We start from the raw sequence: 18,581 nt of genomic DNA on the forward strand, positions 1-18,581 counted from the left end.
CCCAAATCTGTTACTGCATACAATCATTGTTGATTTATACCAACTAATGCAAAATATGAAAGAATACAATAAATAATTAGGAAGATTTCTACAATGGTATCGTTGTACTTTCGGTTAGAATCATTTACTTGTACAAGAAATAATTCTTAGAATAATGGTGTAAAAATAAGATTCAAAGAAATAAAAATAAGGATTATTTCTTAGTCATATAGTGAGATTGAAAGAGGATATACAAAGATTAATAATGAAGATGATAACATTGACTACACCAAAGGAGCACTCACCTTTCTCACTAGAGCACTCTACCTCCCGTCTACCAATTGAGAGCTATATAAAGACTTTCTAATAATAATCAAAATAACAATTCTTAACGATCACCTAACTAATTCATAAATTTACTAACTCTTAACTACTCCAATTATCCTTATTCTTTGTCCAATCACTTTCACATTGAAATGGTGAATTTATTAAAAGCATACAACTTTATATTAATAATCAACAAGGAATATTAAATAAAAGTTACCATGTTGTCTTGTCTTTTTGCTTGAAAAACAAGAGAAATAGACGTTTTGACTCTTCTAGTAGGTGCTTCAACAAAAGACATGTTCAATGTATTGTTTCGACACAATGCTATTGCTATTTATCTGAAGAAAAAAAAAATTAGAATATGATATCATCATGATTATGTTTCAAGGAATTAATTTCTTCACTCGAAGATTAAAAATTCTTTTATTTTTTAAAAAAAAAGTTATTTAAGTAAGGAATTTAAAATTAGGAACAGATGAAGATTCATACTAATTTGAACATTCACGAGAAGATTTATCATTCAAGTTATCCTCCTCTTCTTTGGGGGAATAAGAAGCTGTTGTTGGTCATCTTCATTTTTATCGTCCGAGCCTCTAACTTCCGCTCCAAACGCCCGGTGTTGTAACTCATCAATATCAAATTTCAAATGTTGATCAGACTCATCAGATACTTGATCATTGGACTGTAATTCAATGATATCATCTCTGCTACTGTTTTTACCATCCATCCCTAACTTAAGTTCCAAGCCATAAACACTGATGACCCCACAACCCTTTATCCCCTTAGTTGACCACAGTTTCTCTTCATAAACATAATGTTTGAATTCAAATGAAAGGTTGTAATGATCACCTCCACTTTCACTCCCCAATTCCACCGATTTAGAGTTATCACACCAGCAGTTCAATAATACATGGTCTGAAATTAATGTCCCACTCCCACAACGTACATTACATTGGTGTACTTCTTTTCCATGTTCATAGATAGTACAACGAACATTTTCGTAATTAACATTTAAGCCCTCAGAAAGAATGACGCAAAAAATGAAAGCGGACAGGCCAAATTTTGGAATATGAGGAATAGCTATTGAAGCTTCTGTTTTATGAAAATCAAACTCGCCCGGAACATGGGCTCCTGGAAGTACAGATAATTCATGAACATAATTTGATATATACCCAGAGTTGGTGTGTTGTCTATGTAACATGTTTTCAAGCATGGATCGTTGAATGGAGTCGGTGTACAGATAAGTGCAGTTAACGGCTGTCAATTCTCGCAACGATGCAGGAAGCTTTGGTAGGGACTTAAGTTTCCTGCATTCATCTAAATGAAGCATTTCCAACATTGAATTGTTTAGGATGTTGTCAGGGAGAGCTTCTAAATTGCAACATTTTCTCAAATCGAGTTCTTTTAAAGATCGCAGGCCATCAAAGATGTACCACAGATTCGACGTATTGATTTGTGTGCATCCAGAAAGGTCCAGTATTTTAAGAGGCCCCATTCGTGGATCATTTGATAACTTCTTCCCAACAATGTTAAGCTTCTTACATTTTGATAGAACGAGATGAACAAGTTTGCTATTGTGCCAAATTGATGATGCCAATTCATGTATAGCAGTTCCACTTAAGGACAACCAAACCATTTCGTCTGATGTCACCAAAAATTCCACTAGAGATGAACAACCAGTGAGATCAAGTGATTGGAGAGATTTTGAATGAATGTTTGTTTTCAAGCTTTCAATGTTTTCGCAACCTTCTAAATAAAGAGTTGTAAGCTTGGGGGCAGCAAAAATGGATGGATGGAGCCGACACAAGCTCACACAATTAGAAAGTGACACTACTTCAATATTTGGTGCCCATGATAAGTCTGGGACCTCAATCAGGTCTATGGAATCATCAAGCTTAATTATCTTTAAATTGTCAAGCTTCTGGAGGAAGAAAGAAACATCACATTGTTTAGAAATCATAAACTCACTCATAATCATGCATGATTCTTAACTAAAAGAGAATCTAAACACAAATAAGTATAAATAGAACAGAGGGGTGTCAGCCTAGTTGTGGCCAGTGTTGTCGATAGCGGATGGTGGAGGGCCAAACATCCTCCATATACAGACGCCATTGTGGCCTATGGTGCCGCCATGGCGGGCATTTCTTCACAAATTACCTACGGCGGTTGTCCAAAAATCTGCCGTGACATGGCGGCGCCATGGCCGCCATTTAACCATGCAAGTGGCACGACTCTATGAATAAGATAATACGAATGCACCACTACAAACTACCAATAACAAGTATATCTAAACACAATAATAAATTTGTACCTGAATTCCATCCCAAAGCTTTTTAAGCTTGCTATTGCACATGTTAAGTATTACAAGCCTTCCAAAACAAAAGGTTGATGACAAAGACTCAAGTGGAAATGCATCCCAATGAAGGTACCTCAATTTATCAGACAACCACCCAAGCCCGTCAGGGAGGTACACAGAGTAGGGTTTTCCCTCAAAAGCTATATTTGTGATTTTCAAATATCTTAAGTTGGTCATCCATTTAAAGGAATCAGAGCTCAAGTATAGATTCGCTACTGCAGAAATATCTAATATTATAACTTCAACTACTTCAGTTCCCTGACAAACAAAATTTAGAATATTAATTAGAAAAGGTTGACACACATATTTATCTTGCTTACATTTCATAATCAAATATATACATGCATTGAATTGACCACTTACCTTGTTATATTTTAATACATCATACACTTCCTCGGGATCCGACAATCGACTTCTTCTTCCGGGGTCTTTTGGAGATTCTTGCTTAATAATCTCTAGCCCCATTTCTATTAACAAATCATGCATGTCTATGAAATTAGGATCTAGACAAGTTATGAGTGATTTATCCAAAAGGACTCCAATCCCACTTGTTGCAAAGAAATTGCAAGCATCCAATAGACATACTAGGTGATCTCGGCAAGTCTCACGATCCCCATACAACTCACCTATCAGGGAGAAGAAGCATGCAATATCCAGGAATATGTCTTGTTGAGTACGATCTAAGTCATCGAAACTCAATTTTAACATCTCATGAATTCTCCCATTTGGAATCTTTTTTAGCTTTTCCAATTCACTTTCCCACGCTTCTTTGCTTTTTGTTCGAAAATGTGCACCTAAAACTTTTAAAGCCAAAGGATTGCCTCTGCAATAGCCGATTGCTCGTTTTGATAGATATTCATATCCAACTTTAGGACGTTTTTCTCCAAAAGCTTTCAAACAGAATAGCTGGAGAGATTCATCATGGTCCAATTCCTTGACCTCATATATTTCACATTCATCAAATTGACTACATATCTGCTTATCTCTAGTTGTTATAATGACTCTACTACCCTGTCCCAAGCATTGATTATCTATGTTAAGATTTTCTGCTTGCTCTAAGGTTGCCACATCATCCAACACAATGAAGCTTTTTTCACATGCAAGTCTTCTCATGAAAATTGGAGTTTCTACATAAGGTGCATCAACACGAAGCTCCAACAATGTGGAAAAAAGTTTGTTGCGTACAGCATTGAGTCCACATCTGGTTGACTCTTCCCTTACATTTTCGAGGAAGCAATGATGTTCAAATTGAGAACACAATTGAGCATATAAATCTTTAGCTAGAGTGGTCTTTCCTATGCCACCCATGCCCCATAATGCAAGGGTTCTAACATCATTTGACCCAATTTTCAATAACGATTTAGTCTCTTCATACTTTTTCTCAATTCCAACAAGTTCCTTATTAACTTTAAATGGGTGGCTACGATTCAATTTTTTCAAAACATCTTCGACGATATCTTCAATGAAGTTGGATTCAATCCTACCATATATAAGGAGAGTGGGAAGAAGGTCAACATTCTTTTTGTGCAAATAATAATAATAACATAAACATGGTAGAGCAAGAAAGAAACAAAAAGTAGATTTCGTGAAATGAAAATCCAAAGACAGAATATAATGAATGTTCTATTTTTTTCTATAATGATTTTCCAAAGTAAATTACCAAAGAAGGTTTAATACTATCCACTTGCATAGTATTAAAAGTTTGGAAGTAAAAATATAGCCTAATAGTGTGATTAGTACATATTCTTTAAATTGTGAGATATGACTATGCATGATTGATGATACAACAAAGATATCAATGTTTGAATGTGCTTACTTGAACTCCGGTTCAAAATAAATTAAGTTCTCTAAAACATAAACTTCTAAATGAGTACACAAAAATCACTACTTATATTCCCATATATATTACTTTCATATGCATAGCATATTATTTGTTATTTAGACAGACAATGGAAACCTAGTAAGACCAAGTTAGTATCAACACGGATTTCTCAGACCACTTAAATGGATTCTCTAAAGTGGGAAAGTCACTGTGACTTTAGTGTATTTTCTGAGAGATGAGATAAGATACCATAAGAGAAAGCCATACAGAGAAAACCATTGTGACTTCGGTAAATCTATTACTTTGCATATTTATTTATTTTTCAATTAATACAACTATAATTAAAACACACATTTGCACACTGCAAAGCAACAAATATTGCTTGAGCCAAGCCTGTCAGTTCTCCCTTAACTTCTCATCCCGTGCACTCCCCATCCTCTCTGATCTTTTTTTTCCCATGAGCAACCCAATATTTATTAAACAAAGACTCTCACTGTCCATTACTAATCATTGCTATTGTTATGCCTTCTTTTTCTCCATCGACAGCCTAATGAGGCATTAACCACTAATAGATGAGTCAAGAAGACTATGGAGAGCCCAATGCCTTCTCTTTCTCCAATTATGTTTGTTATGTTTTGAGTTAAACAAAATATATAATATATTATCCATAATCAAAAATACAAAATAGAAAACAAAAGATGCACATTGAAGTAGTATATTAGAAATAAACAGACAAGTCATGACCTGAACAAAGGTGGATAGTTCATTTTATATACCTGTAATTTTGAGAGTGCCACCCAGCTAAATTGGCTGCTTCAGTGAGAGCATTTTTCCATTTCTGCAACTTGTCTTTGTTGTGCTTCAAATCTCGCTCATGTTTTGCAAAGGCTTGCCCATAAGTCCCAATCTGATTCCTCACATGTGATGGATCTACTTCGTAGAAAACAGGTATCACAATTTGTCCCTGATCTTTCTTGCATTGTAGAATCTTGATGAGTTCATTCAAGCACCATTTTGAAGAAGCATAGTCTTTTGAGAAGACGACTATAGATGCATGTGACTCCTCAATTGATTTAATTAATGATAAGGAGATCTCATCTCCTTTTTCAAGCTCACTGTCGTCTATAAAGGTTATAACTTTCTTGCTCATAGCATTATAAAGATGACTTGTGAATTTTTTACGAGTATCCTCACCTCGAAAGCTAATAAAAACATCAAATAATTTCAAAGATATTGCCGAAGAAGAAGAAGAAGCACCCATCATTTGCTCCATAGCAATTATAAAATTTCCAAATGCTGCACTGCACTAATCATAACTGACACTCAAAAAATGTTTTACGTTTAAACTTGTAAATAAATAAAAAAATTAGATGTTTCGATTATGATTTGTATTTTTTAATTATAAAAAAAAAATTATGAGAGACCATTCAACATCATAGGAAAAAAAACTCACCTCCTACGTGATGATAGTTATATATAATCTTCAACAATAATTGACAACGAACAATATAATTGAAGTATATATAAACTGAGAATATATCACACAAATGAGTGTGATTTGGTTATATTTCATAATAACTTTATTATTGGTAAGTGACTTGAACCAAATGAAAGACTTATAGTGTGCTTTGAAGATATTGGATGGTTTGTTCTTTTTTGTATGAGATATAGAAATGAAAAGTTTGATGAGCAATCAAAGGTTTAAGTGTATTGAAGAGTCATTGATAGATTAGAGTTGAAATTAAGTGTATGGAATCATTATACTTAATTGGATGAGCAAGTGAAAAGGTTTGTGTTATTGGTAAAACAAAATAGAATGAAGGTAGAAGATGGAAATATTGGAGTATATGACATAGATAAAGATGAGTTAGTCCCTAATAAAGTTCGATGCTCTGATATAATAGATGTCTAGAAATAGAGTTATGAAATTACATCACATCACCTCTCATTCGAGGAAGATTTTTCTTGAAATAAATAGAAGATAGATGTATTATGGATACTTGTTCTCAATATTATATGATGGACTTCAGATATGAAATCAAACAGTTGAATGTAATCCGATTGTGCACATATATACATCTCACTTTGAAGACATCATTATATTTTCTAATCGCAACCAGTTAAGACAAACTAAAAACAATCGAGCAACTTAATTCTAAATTATTGGAAGGAAAATGATTTATTTATGTAAAACTTTTTAAACAATTAAACTCTTTATTTTATCCGGAACATGCTTCAAGTTGAGTAGGTTTCTCACACAAACCCAAATACATCAAGATTAATAATAATGCGGACCATAATATTTTGAAACAATGAACCACATTTTGAAGTTAAATGCATGCATTGATTTCTCTTCTAGGGCTGTTTTTTTCAGGAAGAAAACAGAGTATTTTGTGAATCATTTGTTTTCAGTAAAAACAAAAGAGAATGAAAAAGATCATACCAGTACCAAAGACAGTTCCAATTAATCAATCCAGCTTTCTTGTAAGTTGTAAGAGATGAGATGAGAAAAATACTCAACACTCAGATTCTTCACTGCAACAAACACTAATTATAATAATAAAAGTGAAGAATTGACTATGCTATTGCTAGCAAAAAAGGTAAAGCAAATTACCTGTTGAATATGATGCAATGCAGCAGAAAAATAAGGAAAATTAATCAGGCATTGAATTTGAGGCTGAATCTGATGACAAAAGAATGTTATTATTAGTATTAAGATACAAACGGGATGAATTTGGTAGCAGTTGAAATTGTGGATGTGCGTTTCTCGTAATGCTTTATATAGCAGAAATTAAAATCTGAAAATTATTTGGTTGGAATATTCAATGAACGCGTTTCCTTTGTCCCTTGCATATTCACTTCGGAGACTTTGGCAACTATATTGAAGTCCATAATTGTGTAGGGTCAAAATCAATTCTGGAGTGAGAAATTGTTTTTGGTATTTTTGGGTGTGGTGGAGTTGAATTAATTTTGTAACATTCAACAAACAAAGTTAGAATTTATAGTTGTTAGACTGTAATTTTTACACTAAAATTTAAAATTTTATTGTTCAACTCAGTTTTATTATTTTAACATACTTGTTCACTTTATATTTAATTTACTTTTAATTAAAATTAATTTATTTAAAATTAATTTTTATCATTGTTAAACCAAGACGCAAGGTTAATTTACCTATCGCAACTGGATTACAATTTTTAGTGAAATGTCACTCTTTTATCCGAAAAATTACAGAATATAGGTTAATTAATATGAGGGAAAAAAAATTCAATTTTTAATCCTCACATAAATTAATAGAACTTTGTTAGTCTTTGTATCAAAAAAATTTAGATACTCATTTTTATTTTTATTTTTATTTTCTAAATGTAAAAGTGATTACGTGGACTCTATATGTATTTGGTTGGCCGCGTCTTAGGAATTCCATGCATATTTTGGTCTCTATTAATATTTAGGAACCATTTGGTCCTAAATAATTTTTAAAATCTCTAAGCATTTGCTTTTTTTGTTTCTATCTTCTTCCTATATTGAATTATTATAATCACATAATTTATTGATATTTTATTCTTAAACATGATGAAGATTTCTTTATAATCTTCTAAACATGCTATGAGTTGGGATAAAGTTATTCATGTATTGGTATTATGGAAAGTGATGTTTTCTTTTATCATAAATGTTGAATAAAAAATACATTTGTATATTTAATATTCGCAAAAATCTCAATAAACCCTTTTTTCAAGTTTTTTCTATTTTTAGGTAATCTTTTATGTTGATTGTGTATTTTAAATTAAATGATTGATGTTCACATCAATTATGTTCATTCAAACCACATGAATTTTTATCGCTTAGTTTCAATGCAAGCGAACCTTTCTTATTATGTGAGAGACTAACTTATCCCTTCAATTTTGCTTATTGTGCCTAAAAAAATCTTGTCCCTTCCATTTTCGTTACAATTTCAGTGTTTCTTACAAAACAACGTGAATATCACATAGTCTAATATTAGCCTTTGCAAAAAAATTGAAGAGATTAGCCGATAAGAATTCATTCATATTTTAATACTTCATTTTGCAAGTACATTAATCACTTGTTGATGGTTTAAGCCTCGCGATCCAGAATAACACAAAATCAAAGGTATTCTCTTTTTTCAATAGATTTAAAAATTGCAAAAGAAACTTATAATAACATACCGATTAATAGTAGGTTACTAATTTATACAACATAGCAAAATATTATATTGCCAAAAAGCCACCTAGTAGTTGGCAAATAAAGTCCAGAAAGAGCAATTTGTGTCATTCAGCTATACTCAGCCAGATCTAAGGGCTTGAAATATTTCCCATCAATAAGATAAGTTCCAATGCTAAGCCGCACTGCCCACACATCTTTTGGCTTTCTTGAAACAATTCTGCATAAAGTAATATATAATAATTACACTATTGCCATTTTATTTGATGCTCACAGAATTATATATCAGTGTCAAACAAAGAATGAAATAAAAGAAATGTTGAAAACTTAAGAGATGAAGTGAAATATACCTTCCAACATCGCCAGGTTTTACTAAGCCAGAATTAACCCTGAGGCAAGGGACAGAAGCTGCAGTCTTTATCATCTTTGGAGCTTCAATGATAATAACAGGAGACCCTTTATCCAACTTTGAACGTTTTTCTAACAACTCATTCTCTTCTGATGACTCTTTTGATTCACACCTCACCAATGTTACTGTAGTATTTGGTTTTTGTTGTTGATATTTGAAGCTGTTATGGAACTTTGAAATTGGCTTTGTGATAGCACATGAAAGAGACAAAGACATGCTTGCTTTTGTAATAACCCTTTAATATATAGTACTCAAAAATTGAACCTTGTAATGTTTTGTTGCAACCTCAATCTGATTTGTGGTTTCAATGTTTTGGAAATTGGTTTGGTTCAAAGTGTTTGTCAAAGCTCATTCATTTGCAGTGTATGTGTGAGGAAGGAAATTAGGATAGAGAGATATTGTAAAAGATAAAATTTGTTAGATAATGTTATATTTGGTTATTTTTTATTGGTTTAGCGAGCACTCTAGTCATGGAAAACAAGACAGAATGAAATACCTACTATGAAAGACACTTCTCATAGTTTATATGTAAAAAGAATCTCATTTCTATAAAAGAAAAAACTTTATTTTACTTTCAATGTATTTGTTTAAAATTTTGAAGAAAAAAATATGAAATATGATTATAATGAAAAACTACTTGAAAACTTTTTTGAAATACTAGTAATAATCTTATTATAATGAGTGTGGTGAATGAGACAAAAACATTTAAAAATATTTTTTATGGTCATAAAATTTTTTTTCTACTTTACATAAAAAACTTTAAAAAAAAATATAAACTTTTATACAATGTAAAAAAATAATATATGAAATAAACAAACTATTAACTATATTTGCCTATTTAGATTGATAGAAAGAGATATCATGAAATCGAATATATAATTTGGTAAAGTTGTTTAAAATAAAATGAAATGGAATCAAACATGTTCTTAGAGAACCCTCGAGTGACCTTCTAAAACACTGTTAATTGTGTTCTATTTTTATTTTGAATTTTAAAGAAAAATAGTTTTCATCAGCACAAAAAATGACAAGAAATTAAAATTTCCTGAAGACTTTCATGTGTATTCTGCTGGAAAATTTCTTATGGTAACTACATTCGACGCAAAATTCATAAAAAAATTCTGCAGAAAAATTGGAGGTAAAACTTAAATTATAGTAGTATTAGTAGTATGATTTTCATTTTGCGACATAACATGAAGAATGTCATGAGTAAACGAGCCAAAAAGTGCCGAAAGTGAGTAAAAGAGAACGGATTCAGGTTCTAAACATACCCTACTGTTCATTCGTCTTTGAAGATATCAAAAGTAGTGGTACAACAAAGTTTCAAACATAAAGTACCAACCAGCAATGAAGATTTTATGCCGCCAACCCAAGCCAAAGGATAGATGGAATTGAAATAATTATGACAGCTGTATTGAATGAATAACTGAAGGGAAAATAAATATTATTATTTTGAAGAAATAAAAAACATGCAACTAGGTGTCATTTTACAAGTAGTTTACAGATGACATTGTAAAGAACACGAAGGCGAAAGCTACTGCCAATGACTTCTCCTATATCCATCACTGCTAGAGTTGCCAAACCTTGATGCTGAATATCTATGATGGAAATCCATGGCTAATCCTTGGTAATTTGAGGCTCCAGGTTGTTGACCCTGCCACCCCTGAGAAGATTTATAACTCCAACCTGGAGTTTGACTTCCACTACTTCGCGAGTGAATTTTAGTGCTTCTAGCAGATGGTGTCCCTGGAGACCTCCAACTGCTCCTTTTGGACTTTGAAGAAGAGAATTCTCCGGCATACTCAGCCGTCCAGCCACCTCTGCTCTTGAATTTTTTAGGAGAATTAAAGTCTCTTTCATCTGCAGGGTGCTCCATTGTCCAGCCACCTCTACTCTTTGATTTCTTGGGGGTTGTAAAGCCTCTTTTAAAGTTTCTTTCTTCTGCAGGATGTTCCATTGTCCAGCCACCTCTACTCCTTGATTTTGTGGGGGTTGTAAGGCCTCTTTCTTCGGTGGGAAGCTCCCTCGACCAGCCACCTCTACTCTTTGATTTCTTGGGGGTTGTAAAGCCTCTTTCGTCTGGAAGAGGTCGCTTCTTTTTATGCATCTTACCCGCATCATGAGGTGCAGACCAATGTCCCCTGAAATCATTTTCTTTATAGGATCTTCTTTTTTTTGTATTTGAAAATTCACTATTCTTTTTCCCAGCCTGTGAAGGAAAACACAGCAGCCAAGAAATTACTTACTTTATTACACGAGTCAACATGAAAATTAAACAATAAAAGAAAAGGCAAACGGCTGTATTAATTTTAGTAACCTTATATAATTTTTTAAATGTACCTTGGTTGAGCTTGTGCATTCTCGGGCAAAATGTCCTACTTCACCACACCTATAGCACAAACTAGGTGAAGCAGCACCAGTAGTCTCGCTTTGCAACCTTGAGCATGCCTGCATCAATTGATTCTCACATTTATACTTGCCAATAGTTTTATTTAAAAGGAAGCATTTCATGTGTTAGATCAAGCTTTAGCTGAAGTCCTCTTTGGTTGCCAATACCACGAGATTAAACTACTATTAACGCATTGTGAGTAAAAGTTCATAGGGAATCAAGCAAGTTCAAAAGGTAATGATAGGCATAATAAGTTTCCATCACAAAGTCACTTTTAGTGTTATTCATTACCATACATGTCACAGTGTTGTCAAATAACGGCTATAGAGGCACTATAGTATTGTAGCATAACGAAATTTGAACAAATCACTATTTTCTGTGATTAACAACACTGACATGTCATGTCACAAAGAAATTTAAGGGTACTGATTGGAAGATATTTTCATGATATTTTTTGAGTTTTTATTATACTATAATTTAGATATATTAAATGAAATGTTGATCTTGAGAACATTTTAGTGTCTCAACTATCTAGTAATTACTAAGTAGTATGTAAAGAGAGACCGAGTCATACATTTCCATTGTAAAGAGAGACTGAGTCATAGACTACATTATGCAAAATAGAGATGCTTATCTCTGGAAAGGCACATAAGTTATTAAATAAAATTCATTAAATAAAACTTACCAAACCGGTATGACCCATCTGACCACATTTGTAACAAGAAATTTCTCCCGGTATTGCATCAACAGTATTGACACAACACAAGTGTCCAAATGTCTTGCAGAGATAACATTGAATCTCCTAATTAAACAGAAGAAAGAGATAAGGAATCACTGACTGAAAATTTCACATCCAATGTAAGCCATATTCTAATGTAAACCCAACCAAGAACCTTTAGCAAACTTGATACATAGGAGAAAAAAGAACAAGCAACATAACAACCTTGAGATCATCCCGTGAATAATCATTCTTGCATGAAAACATATCATGCCCCGAATTTCCACACTTTAAGCAAATTGTCAGGCTTTTAGAAACACGTGCAGTCATGAGCTTCTCAGGACAGTCTTTGGCCCGGTGGCCACCTTTCTTACAGATAAAGCAACTCTGGGCCTACATGAGCATCAAGCAGATCTCATCAGTATACTAAACAAAAACTTTAAACCTTCATAATCCGTTAGGCAAGTAGACATACCTTAGTACATTGCTTAGCACCGTGTCCCAAACCACCACATACATAGCATGGTTTCATGCGCTTTGCTGCTGTACAGTTTACAGCAGCATGACCTTCCTCGCCACAATTATAGCATGCTCCCCAACTACTATCTGGTGGGTCAAAATACCTTGGACCCCGCTGATAGAAAAGAAACATCGAGTGACATACTCAACTAAGCATTCCTCAGAGTACAGTATTTTGAAAATCAATCACATTGTGGATCAAATATATCAACTCACAAGCAGCTTTCGCAGAACAGCGTTGTCACCTATCTGAACAGCACTTGCTTCCACAGATTCATCCTTCTCAGTGGTTTTGATTATCTCTTCCACCTCTTGTTCTGCAGCTATAATAACCTACATAGAAAAGAATAACATTAACAAAATCAAAAATATACTACTGAAAATGTGATTGTCTATTCATGAATTAGATTCTCAGCGACAAATTCCCCAAACATTTAAGTTATAAGCTTTGCAAACTACATGTTACAATGCAATTTTTTAATAAACATTTCAGTGTTCCAGTTTCAACTTTGTTCCCCTTAAAAAACAATTTCAATTTTCAATGTAATCATAACCTGGTTGATGCCTAAAGGGATAGTTTTCGTGTTTAATTCAATCTATCAAAATTGATTTAAACACTAAGGAAGTTCGAATTAACAAAATCAACAAAATCATTTAAAAATAAATAAAAGAAACCAAACACGGAATAAGACATACACTTCGATTCAGGGACTCTTCCATTACTTCGAAAGCAGCGGGACCGCTGGGTTCATCCGATACGTCGTCGTTTGGGGAGAGTTTGGCCTCTCGCGTTCGCATGGCTTTTTCCACGATCTTGAGGCTCAGATCTTGATTCGCTTCCTCGTCGTCATCGTCGCTGCTGAAAACGAGCGATGGAGTTGAAGCGCCATCGAGATTGTCGTTAATTTCGGCGACTTGTTCGTGATCTCTAGCCATCATCGATTCGCCTTCCTATGCCGCAAAGAGTTCACACTTGCAAGCCCTAATCATACACACACCTCTCAGATATTCTAAGTTTTTTTCTTTTTTGTGTTTTTCAGTTTTAAAAATAATAATAATAACAATATTGCTACCAACACCCCCCAAATTGCTATTCACACCCCTCAAAATTTAAAAAAAATCAAAATACCCAAAATGCCCCTGCCATCAATGTTACACATTTATTATCTCATAACTCACATTTATCAACTTTCATCACACCTCATAACTCATACAAAAATCATCATACCTCACCAACAAAAAGGTGTGTTTTATTTTATTTTATTTTTAAATCTGGGTATTTTACGTGAACTCAGTTCACGTACGTTCTGAAGTTACGTGAACTTAGTTCACGTATGTTTAAAAAAAATTAAAAATCTCAGACTGTACGCAATTTGAATTCACGTACATATACGTAAACTCATATTGCATAATCAATGGAGTTTGAAACTTGAATCCTCATAGTGTACGCAATCTGAATTCACGTACACCTACGTGAACTAAGATTGCGTAATCATTGAATGTTGAATAATAAGCCATGTACGTGAACTGAGAAATTGCGTAAACATCTCAGTCTATACGCAATCTTAATTCACGTATGTGTGAATTAAGATTTTGAAATAATTGAAGATTGAAAATCAAACATACGTGAACTCAATTTCACGTAAGTTTACGTGAAGTGAATTCACGTAGGTGTACGTGAACTGAGTTCACGTATCTTTTCTAGAATTCAGTTTACGTAAACCTACGTGAACTTAGTTCACGTAAACTTACGTGAAATTGAATTCACGTAAATGTTAGCAAAATATTGAATTAATGATGATTGATGGGGATTGATGGTGATTGATGATAATTAATGATGATTGATGATGATTTATGAAGATGGTTAATGATAATGATGGTTAAGGTTGAATAAAATGAAGAAGATGAAGAATGTGTTGAATGAAGATGATGAAGATAGAATAAAGAAGAAGAAGAAGAAGAAGAAGAGTTAGGTTAATGAAGAGGAAGAAGGAGAGGGTAATTTGGGAATATTAATTTTTTTAAACATTTGAGGGGTGTGGGTAGTAAATTAGGGGGTGTTGGTAGCAATATTGTAATAATAATAATAATTTAATTTGTATAACATTATTAGTCGATCACAGTCGTCAAATCATTATAAATCTTGTATTTTTATTATAATTAATATTGTATCAAAAGTTAAAATATGAATGATTCTGATCTGCTTAGTCTAATATTTTATTTTGACTTATTTCAAAGAGTATAATTATTGTGATAACATATTAAAATCAAATATTTGATTAATTGTAAAATTTAGTATACAATCTTAATAACGATTGAGTAAAAATATAGTAAATTATAATATCTATCATTTGTTTCAAATTGTTTATAACGTGTTTTAAAACATACAAAAATATATTTAAAAAAATAAGTGCAAAACAATTATTTAATTAAATTAATATTTTTTGAAATAATATTATTCTTGATGCATATTGACGGTTATTATGAATATTCTAATAATTGGATGTTGTTATAAATTTTGCCAAAACCACAAAAATACATCACTTATCAAATATAAAAAATTAAAGTAAAGATAAATAACTAAAATTATATTTTAGTCTAATAATAATTACATTTTTCCCTAATAATAAGAACTCGATCAAATCGTAAAAGTTATAAATTAATAATAGTATTAAATTTATTAATAATTATTTTTATAATGTTATATTTTAAGAGAGAAAGTTAATTAATATTTTTATAATAAAATTTATTATTGTTTGAAAAAAAAATTAAATCAATAACAGGTATATTAATAAATAATTAATGAAATTTCAAATAGGTCTTAAAAGAAGAAATCAAGAAAAAATTTCAATTGGGTCTTATCTTTATGGACAACAGTACTATAGAAATAATATTATTATTAATTGCTAAATTACTAAATTTAGAAAATATAAAGTTTTGTGGTAGTTTTTTTTTTCAATTTCACTCTTTGTGTAAATTATTTTATTTATAATTCATTCATTATTTATTTTGTCAAATAAATAATTAAAATTTTAAATATATATATATATATATATATATTTAAATAAAAGGGCACTAATTGTTGACATAATATTCTTTTTTTATATTCATGTAATTACTTTTATAATTTTATCTTTCGTTATCAATTGAATAACTGCATTTTTTATATAATCAAATAGAATTTTATAATTTCTATTACTTAAAAAAATAGGAAGGCGTGCAGATTATTGCCGCACGAATACTCGTAACAATTATAAAATTATAATAATAAAACTTAAATGTGTTTTTTAATAAATAAATGAAACTTAAATATATTTTATGTTTGGTATTTGAACCTTCAATGTAATAATTATTATGTTTTAATTCTTTTTCACCTGAATTTTAATTATTATATTTTAAATAAATAAAAAATTCAAGAGTTAAAAAGAAGAAGAAAAAGAAACATGTTTTGCCTTCCATCCAAATAATTTAAATATGGAATGTTTTGAATTTTATCCACGCAAATAACATTTTTGTCATATATTAAATTTTAATTATTTTCTTTTTTTGTCACTCTTTGTCATATGTTAGAATATATAGTAGGTTAGCGTGTGAATTTAAAAATCGTTAAGACGAGAGACAATACAGTATCATATGTCAAAATCCAATGATTGATAAATCCGTATGATATTAATAGTTAATCCATAATTCTATCTTATCATGTATCTCTAGTTTAAAATTATATCTTGAATATGGGTTGAGTTATAAACCAACATGATAAAAACAATAGTTTACTCAATTAACATTATAAAATATAATTTAAAATATAAATTGAAATATAATAAAATATAAAAATAATTTATAAAATATATCATATCTCAATCAAGTGTTTGATGAATCTATAAAATATTAATAGTTAATCATAATTATATCATATCATGTCTCTCTAGTTTAAATTTATATCTTGAATATGAGTTTAGTTATAAACCAATAGAATAAGAACAATAGTTTACTCAATTAACCTTATAAAATATAATTTAAAATATAAATTGAAATATAATAAAATATAAATATAAAAACAATTTATAAAATATAATTTAAAATATAAAAATATAAATCTACTCAAATAGAAAAATAATTAATAGAATTTGATATTAAACTTAAAAATAAAATATTAATAATTAATTTAAAAAATGTTTATGATTTTACACTAAAGGTAGTTTTGTCTTTTATATAATTTAATAAAGTAGTATTCATAATTATAAAAATATAAAAGTTAATTGAAATTTTAAAATAATTATATTTTGTTTACAAGGTATTCTTGCCATTTACATATAATATATATGATATATTTATTTACACTCTAACAAATAAAATATAATTATTTGGTTACTTATGATTTTGTTTTTAAAATTTAAATTGTTTATTTAGTAGTGTCAATTGATAGATGGTTTTAACAGAAAATTATTTCATTACTTATTTTAATTTTTGTTAATTTATAATATTTAAAATATAATAAGTTAATTAAAAAAAAACTAATATGTAATTATTCACAATGGTAATTTTGTTATTCAAATATACTATATATTATATCATATCATATCATGATAAGATGTATATCAAATACATGATAAAATAAAATGTTATCATGTGTGCATCAAACACAAGATATGATAATGTTTATCCTCTCACTATTTTATCATGTATAATTCTATATTTATTCAGGTTTATATCATATCCTTTTTTTTTATCATGTGTATCAAACAGACATTAAATGCTAAAGTCTCACATTAGATATAAATTATACGTATATTTATTTATATCACTGTATAAAAAGTGTCAAACTCTCGTGAAAAACACATCAAAATTGAATAAAATTTTCAACTTTCTCTTTTCTCCGGTACTTCTGATATTTTAGAGCAGTTTTGTACCCGTAGTTCATTCGATGACGAGTTTTATGTTGTAGCCCCGTCAATTTTTTAGTATTCATAATACCACTATCCATTTATGAGTGGTTATAATATCATATTGTGAATGACTTTAATCTTCAAATTTCTATGGTTCAGTAGAACTTCGATATACAATTTGTTTGGACTGTTTTATCTTGAGAATTCTGTGATTGACAATCTGTCTTGTACAATTTAAATAGTGTCGCAAAACATCTTAAAGAGGACAATTTAATTCATGACACAATTCAATAATATATTCGGTGACATAAACTTATTTTGAAACAAATCTTTAAAATTAAAAAAATACCATTTTGCAAAAGTGGTTATAGACGGAAAAAAAAAACAAAATTGGTTTTCCATATAAATGTCACATATAAATGGAAAATATGTGAAATATAAATGTAAGATAGATTGGATATGTCATATAATTGATTTCCGTATCGTCAATGCCATGTGGCATTGACCTATGATCTTGCATAATAAATGTTTTGTTTTTATAAACAACCAACTTTGTTTTAATGTTTTTTTTCAATGGAGTACTTTTTGTTTTAAATATATATTATTTGAATTTTATCATATAAAAAATATTATCATTCAAAATTTAATATACGAATATTATACATTTTTATTCTTGGTGGAATATATATATATATTTTGGAGTTAAAAATTTTTTTAGCTCATATAAAATATTATTATTTTATTTTAAGTTTTTATAAAAAATATTGTATTAATTTTTTTTGTCTTTTTGTCCCTAATTTTAAACAAACTATTGTAGATTTTTCAAAATTTTAAATGATTTTTAGCAATATTATATATATATATATGTATATATATATATATAATTTTAGTGAATTTTTGAAATTTAAAGCTTAAATATATTTTATGTCCCAAGTTTGAACATTTGTTGTAATAGTTATTATCTTTTACTTACCTTTCATCTAAACTTTAAATTATGAAAATT

General features: G+C 30.3%; 3 protein-coding genes across 8 annotated transcripts; all 3 read right to left on the minus strand.

Annotated features, from left to right (window-relative positions):
- Positions 1-181: 181 nt before the first annotated feature.
- On the minus strand, positions 182-7,425 carry LOC101498509 (disease resistance protein RPV1-like). 6 transcript variants are annotated; one of them, XM_073368546.1, is made up of 7 exons: positions 7,099-7,425; positions 6,928-7,014; positions 5,261-5,780; positions 3,026-4,142; positions 2,618-2,920; positions 796-2,227; positions 182-644 (listed from the first exon to the last, which is right to left on the minus strand). In XM_073368546.1, the coding sequence occupies exons 3-6, from the start codon at positions 5,755-5,757 to the stop codon at positions 827-829; spliced, it is 3,318 nt and encodes a 1,105-aa protein (XP_073224647.1). In that variant the 5' UTR covers positions 5,758-5,780; positions 6,928-7,014; positions 7,099-7,425; the 3' UTR covers positions 182-644; positions 796-826. The 6 variants fall into 6 exon arrangements, with proteins under 6 accessions (XP_073224647.1, XP_012571760.1, XP_073224646.1 ...); XM_012716306.3 differs by having other exon boundaries at positions 5,261-5,785; XM_073368545.1 differs by having other exon boundaries at positions 5,261-5,790.
- Positions 7,426-8,593: 1,168 nt separating this feature from the next.
- On the minus strand, positions 8,594-9,554 carry LOC105852205 (protein CHLORORESPIRATORY REDUCTION 42, chloroplastic). The gene is made up of 2 exons (XM_012716308.3): positions 9,011-9,554; positions 8,594-8,880 (listed from the first exon to the last, which is right to left on the minus strand). The coding sequence occupies exons 1-2, from the start codon at positions 9,283-9,285 to the stop codon at positions 8,772-8,774; spliced, it is 384 nt and encodes a 127-aa protein (XP_012571762.1). The 5' UTR covers positions 9,286-9,554; the 3' UTR covers positions 8,594-8,771.
- Positions 9,555-10,457: 903 nt separating this feature from the next.
- LOC101499078 (uncharacterized) lies at positions 10,458-13,716 on the minus strand. The gene is made up of 7 exons (XM_004501966.4): positions 13,389-13,716; positions 12,909-13,025; positions 12,649-12,807; positions 12,399-12,566; positions 12,141-12,257; positions 11,407-11,514; positions 10,458-11,275 (listed from the first exon to the last, which is right to left on the minus strand). The coding sequence occupies exons 1-7, from the start codon at positions 13,629-13,631 to the stop codon at positions 10,601-10,603; spliced, it is 1,587 nt and encodes a 528-aa protein (XP_004502023.1). The 5' UTR covers positions 13,632-13,716; the 3' UTR covers positions 10,458-10,600.
- Between the last annotated feature and the right edge of the window lie 4,865 nt (positions 13,717-18,581).

The sequence above is a fragment of the Cicer arietinum genome, chromosome 5 (genome assembly GCF_000331145.2).
Source record: "Cicer arietinum cultivar CDC Frontier isolate Library 1 chromosome 5, Cicar.CDCFrontier_v2.0, whole genome shotgun sequence".
Classification (NCBI taxonomy): domain Eukaryota; kingdom Viridiplantae; phylum Streptophyta; class Magnoliopsida; order Fabales; family Fabaceae; genus Cicer; species Cicer arietinum.

Excerpts from the sequence above, each read along its gene's own strand:
- LOC101498509 (XM_073368546.1), bottom strand. The coding sequence starts at position 5,757 with ATGGAGCAAATGATGGGTGCTTCTTCTTCTTCTTCGGCAATATCTTTG. Across the intron at positions 4,143-5,260 it reads TGGCACTCTCAAAATTACAG|GATTGAATCCAACTTCATTG; the intron begins GTATATAAAATG and ends TATATATGGTAG. Across the intron at positions 2,921-3,025 it reads ATGTATTAAAATATAACAAG|GGAACTGAAGTAGTTGAAGT; the intron begins GTAAGTGGTCAA and ends TTTGTTTGTCAG.
- LOC105852205 (XM_012716308.3), bottom strand. The coding sequence starts at position 9,285 with ATGTCTTTGTCTCTTTCATGTGCTATCACAAAGCCAATTTCAAAGTTC. Across the intron at positions 8,881-9,010 it reads AAACCTGGCGATGTTGGAAG|AATTGTTTCAAGAAAGCCAA; the intron begins GTATATTTCACT and ends TACTTTATGCAG.
- LOC101499078 (XM_004501966.4), bottom strand. The coding sequence starts at position 13,631 with ATGATGGCTAGAGATCACGAACAAGTCGCCGAAATTAACGACAATCTC. Across the intron at positions 12,808-12,908 it reads CTGTTCTGCGAAAGCTGCTT|CGGGGTCCAAGGTATTTTGA; the intron begins GTGAGTTGATAT and ends CTTTTCTATCAG. Across the intron at positions 11,276-11,406 it reads AATGCACAAGCTCAACCAAG|GCTGGGAAAAAGAATAGTGA; the intron begins GTACATTTAAAA and ends TTTCCTTCACAG.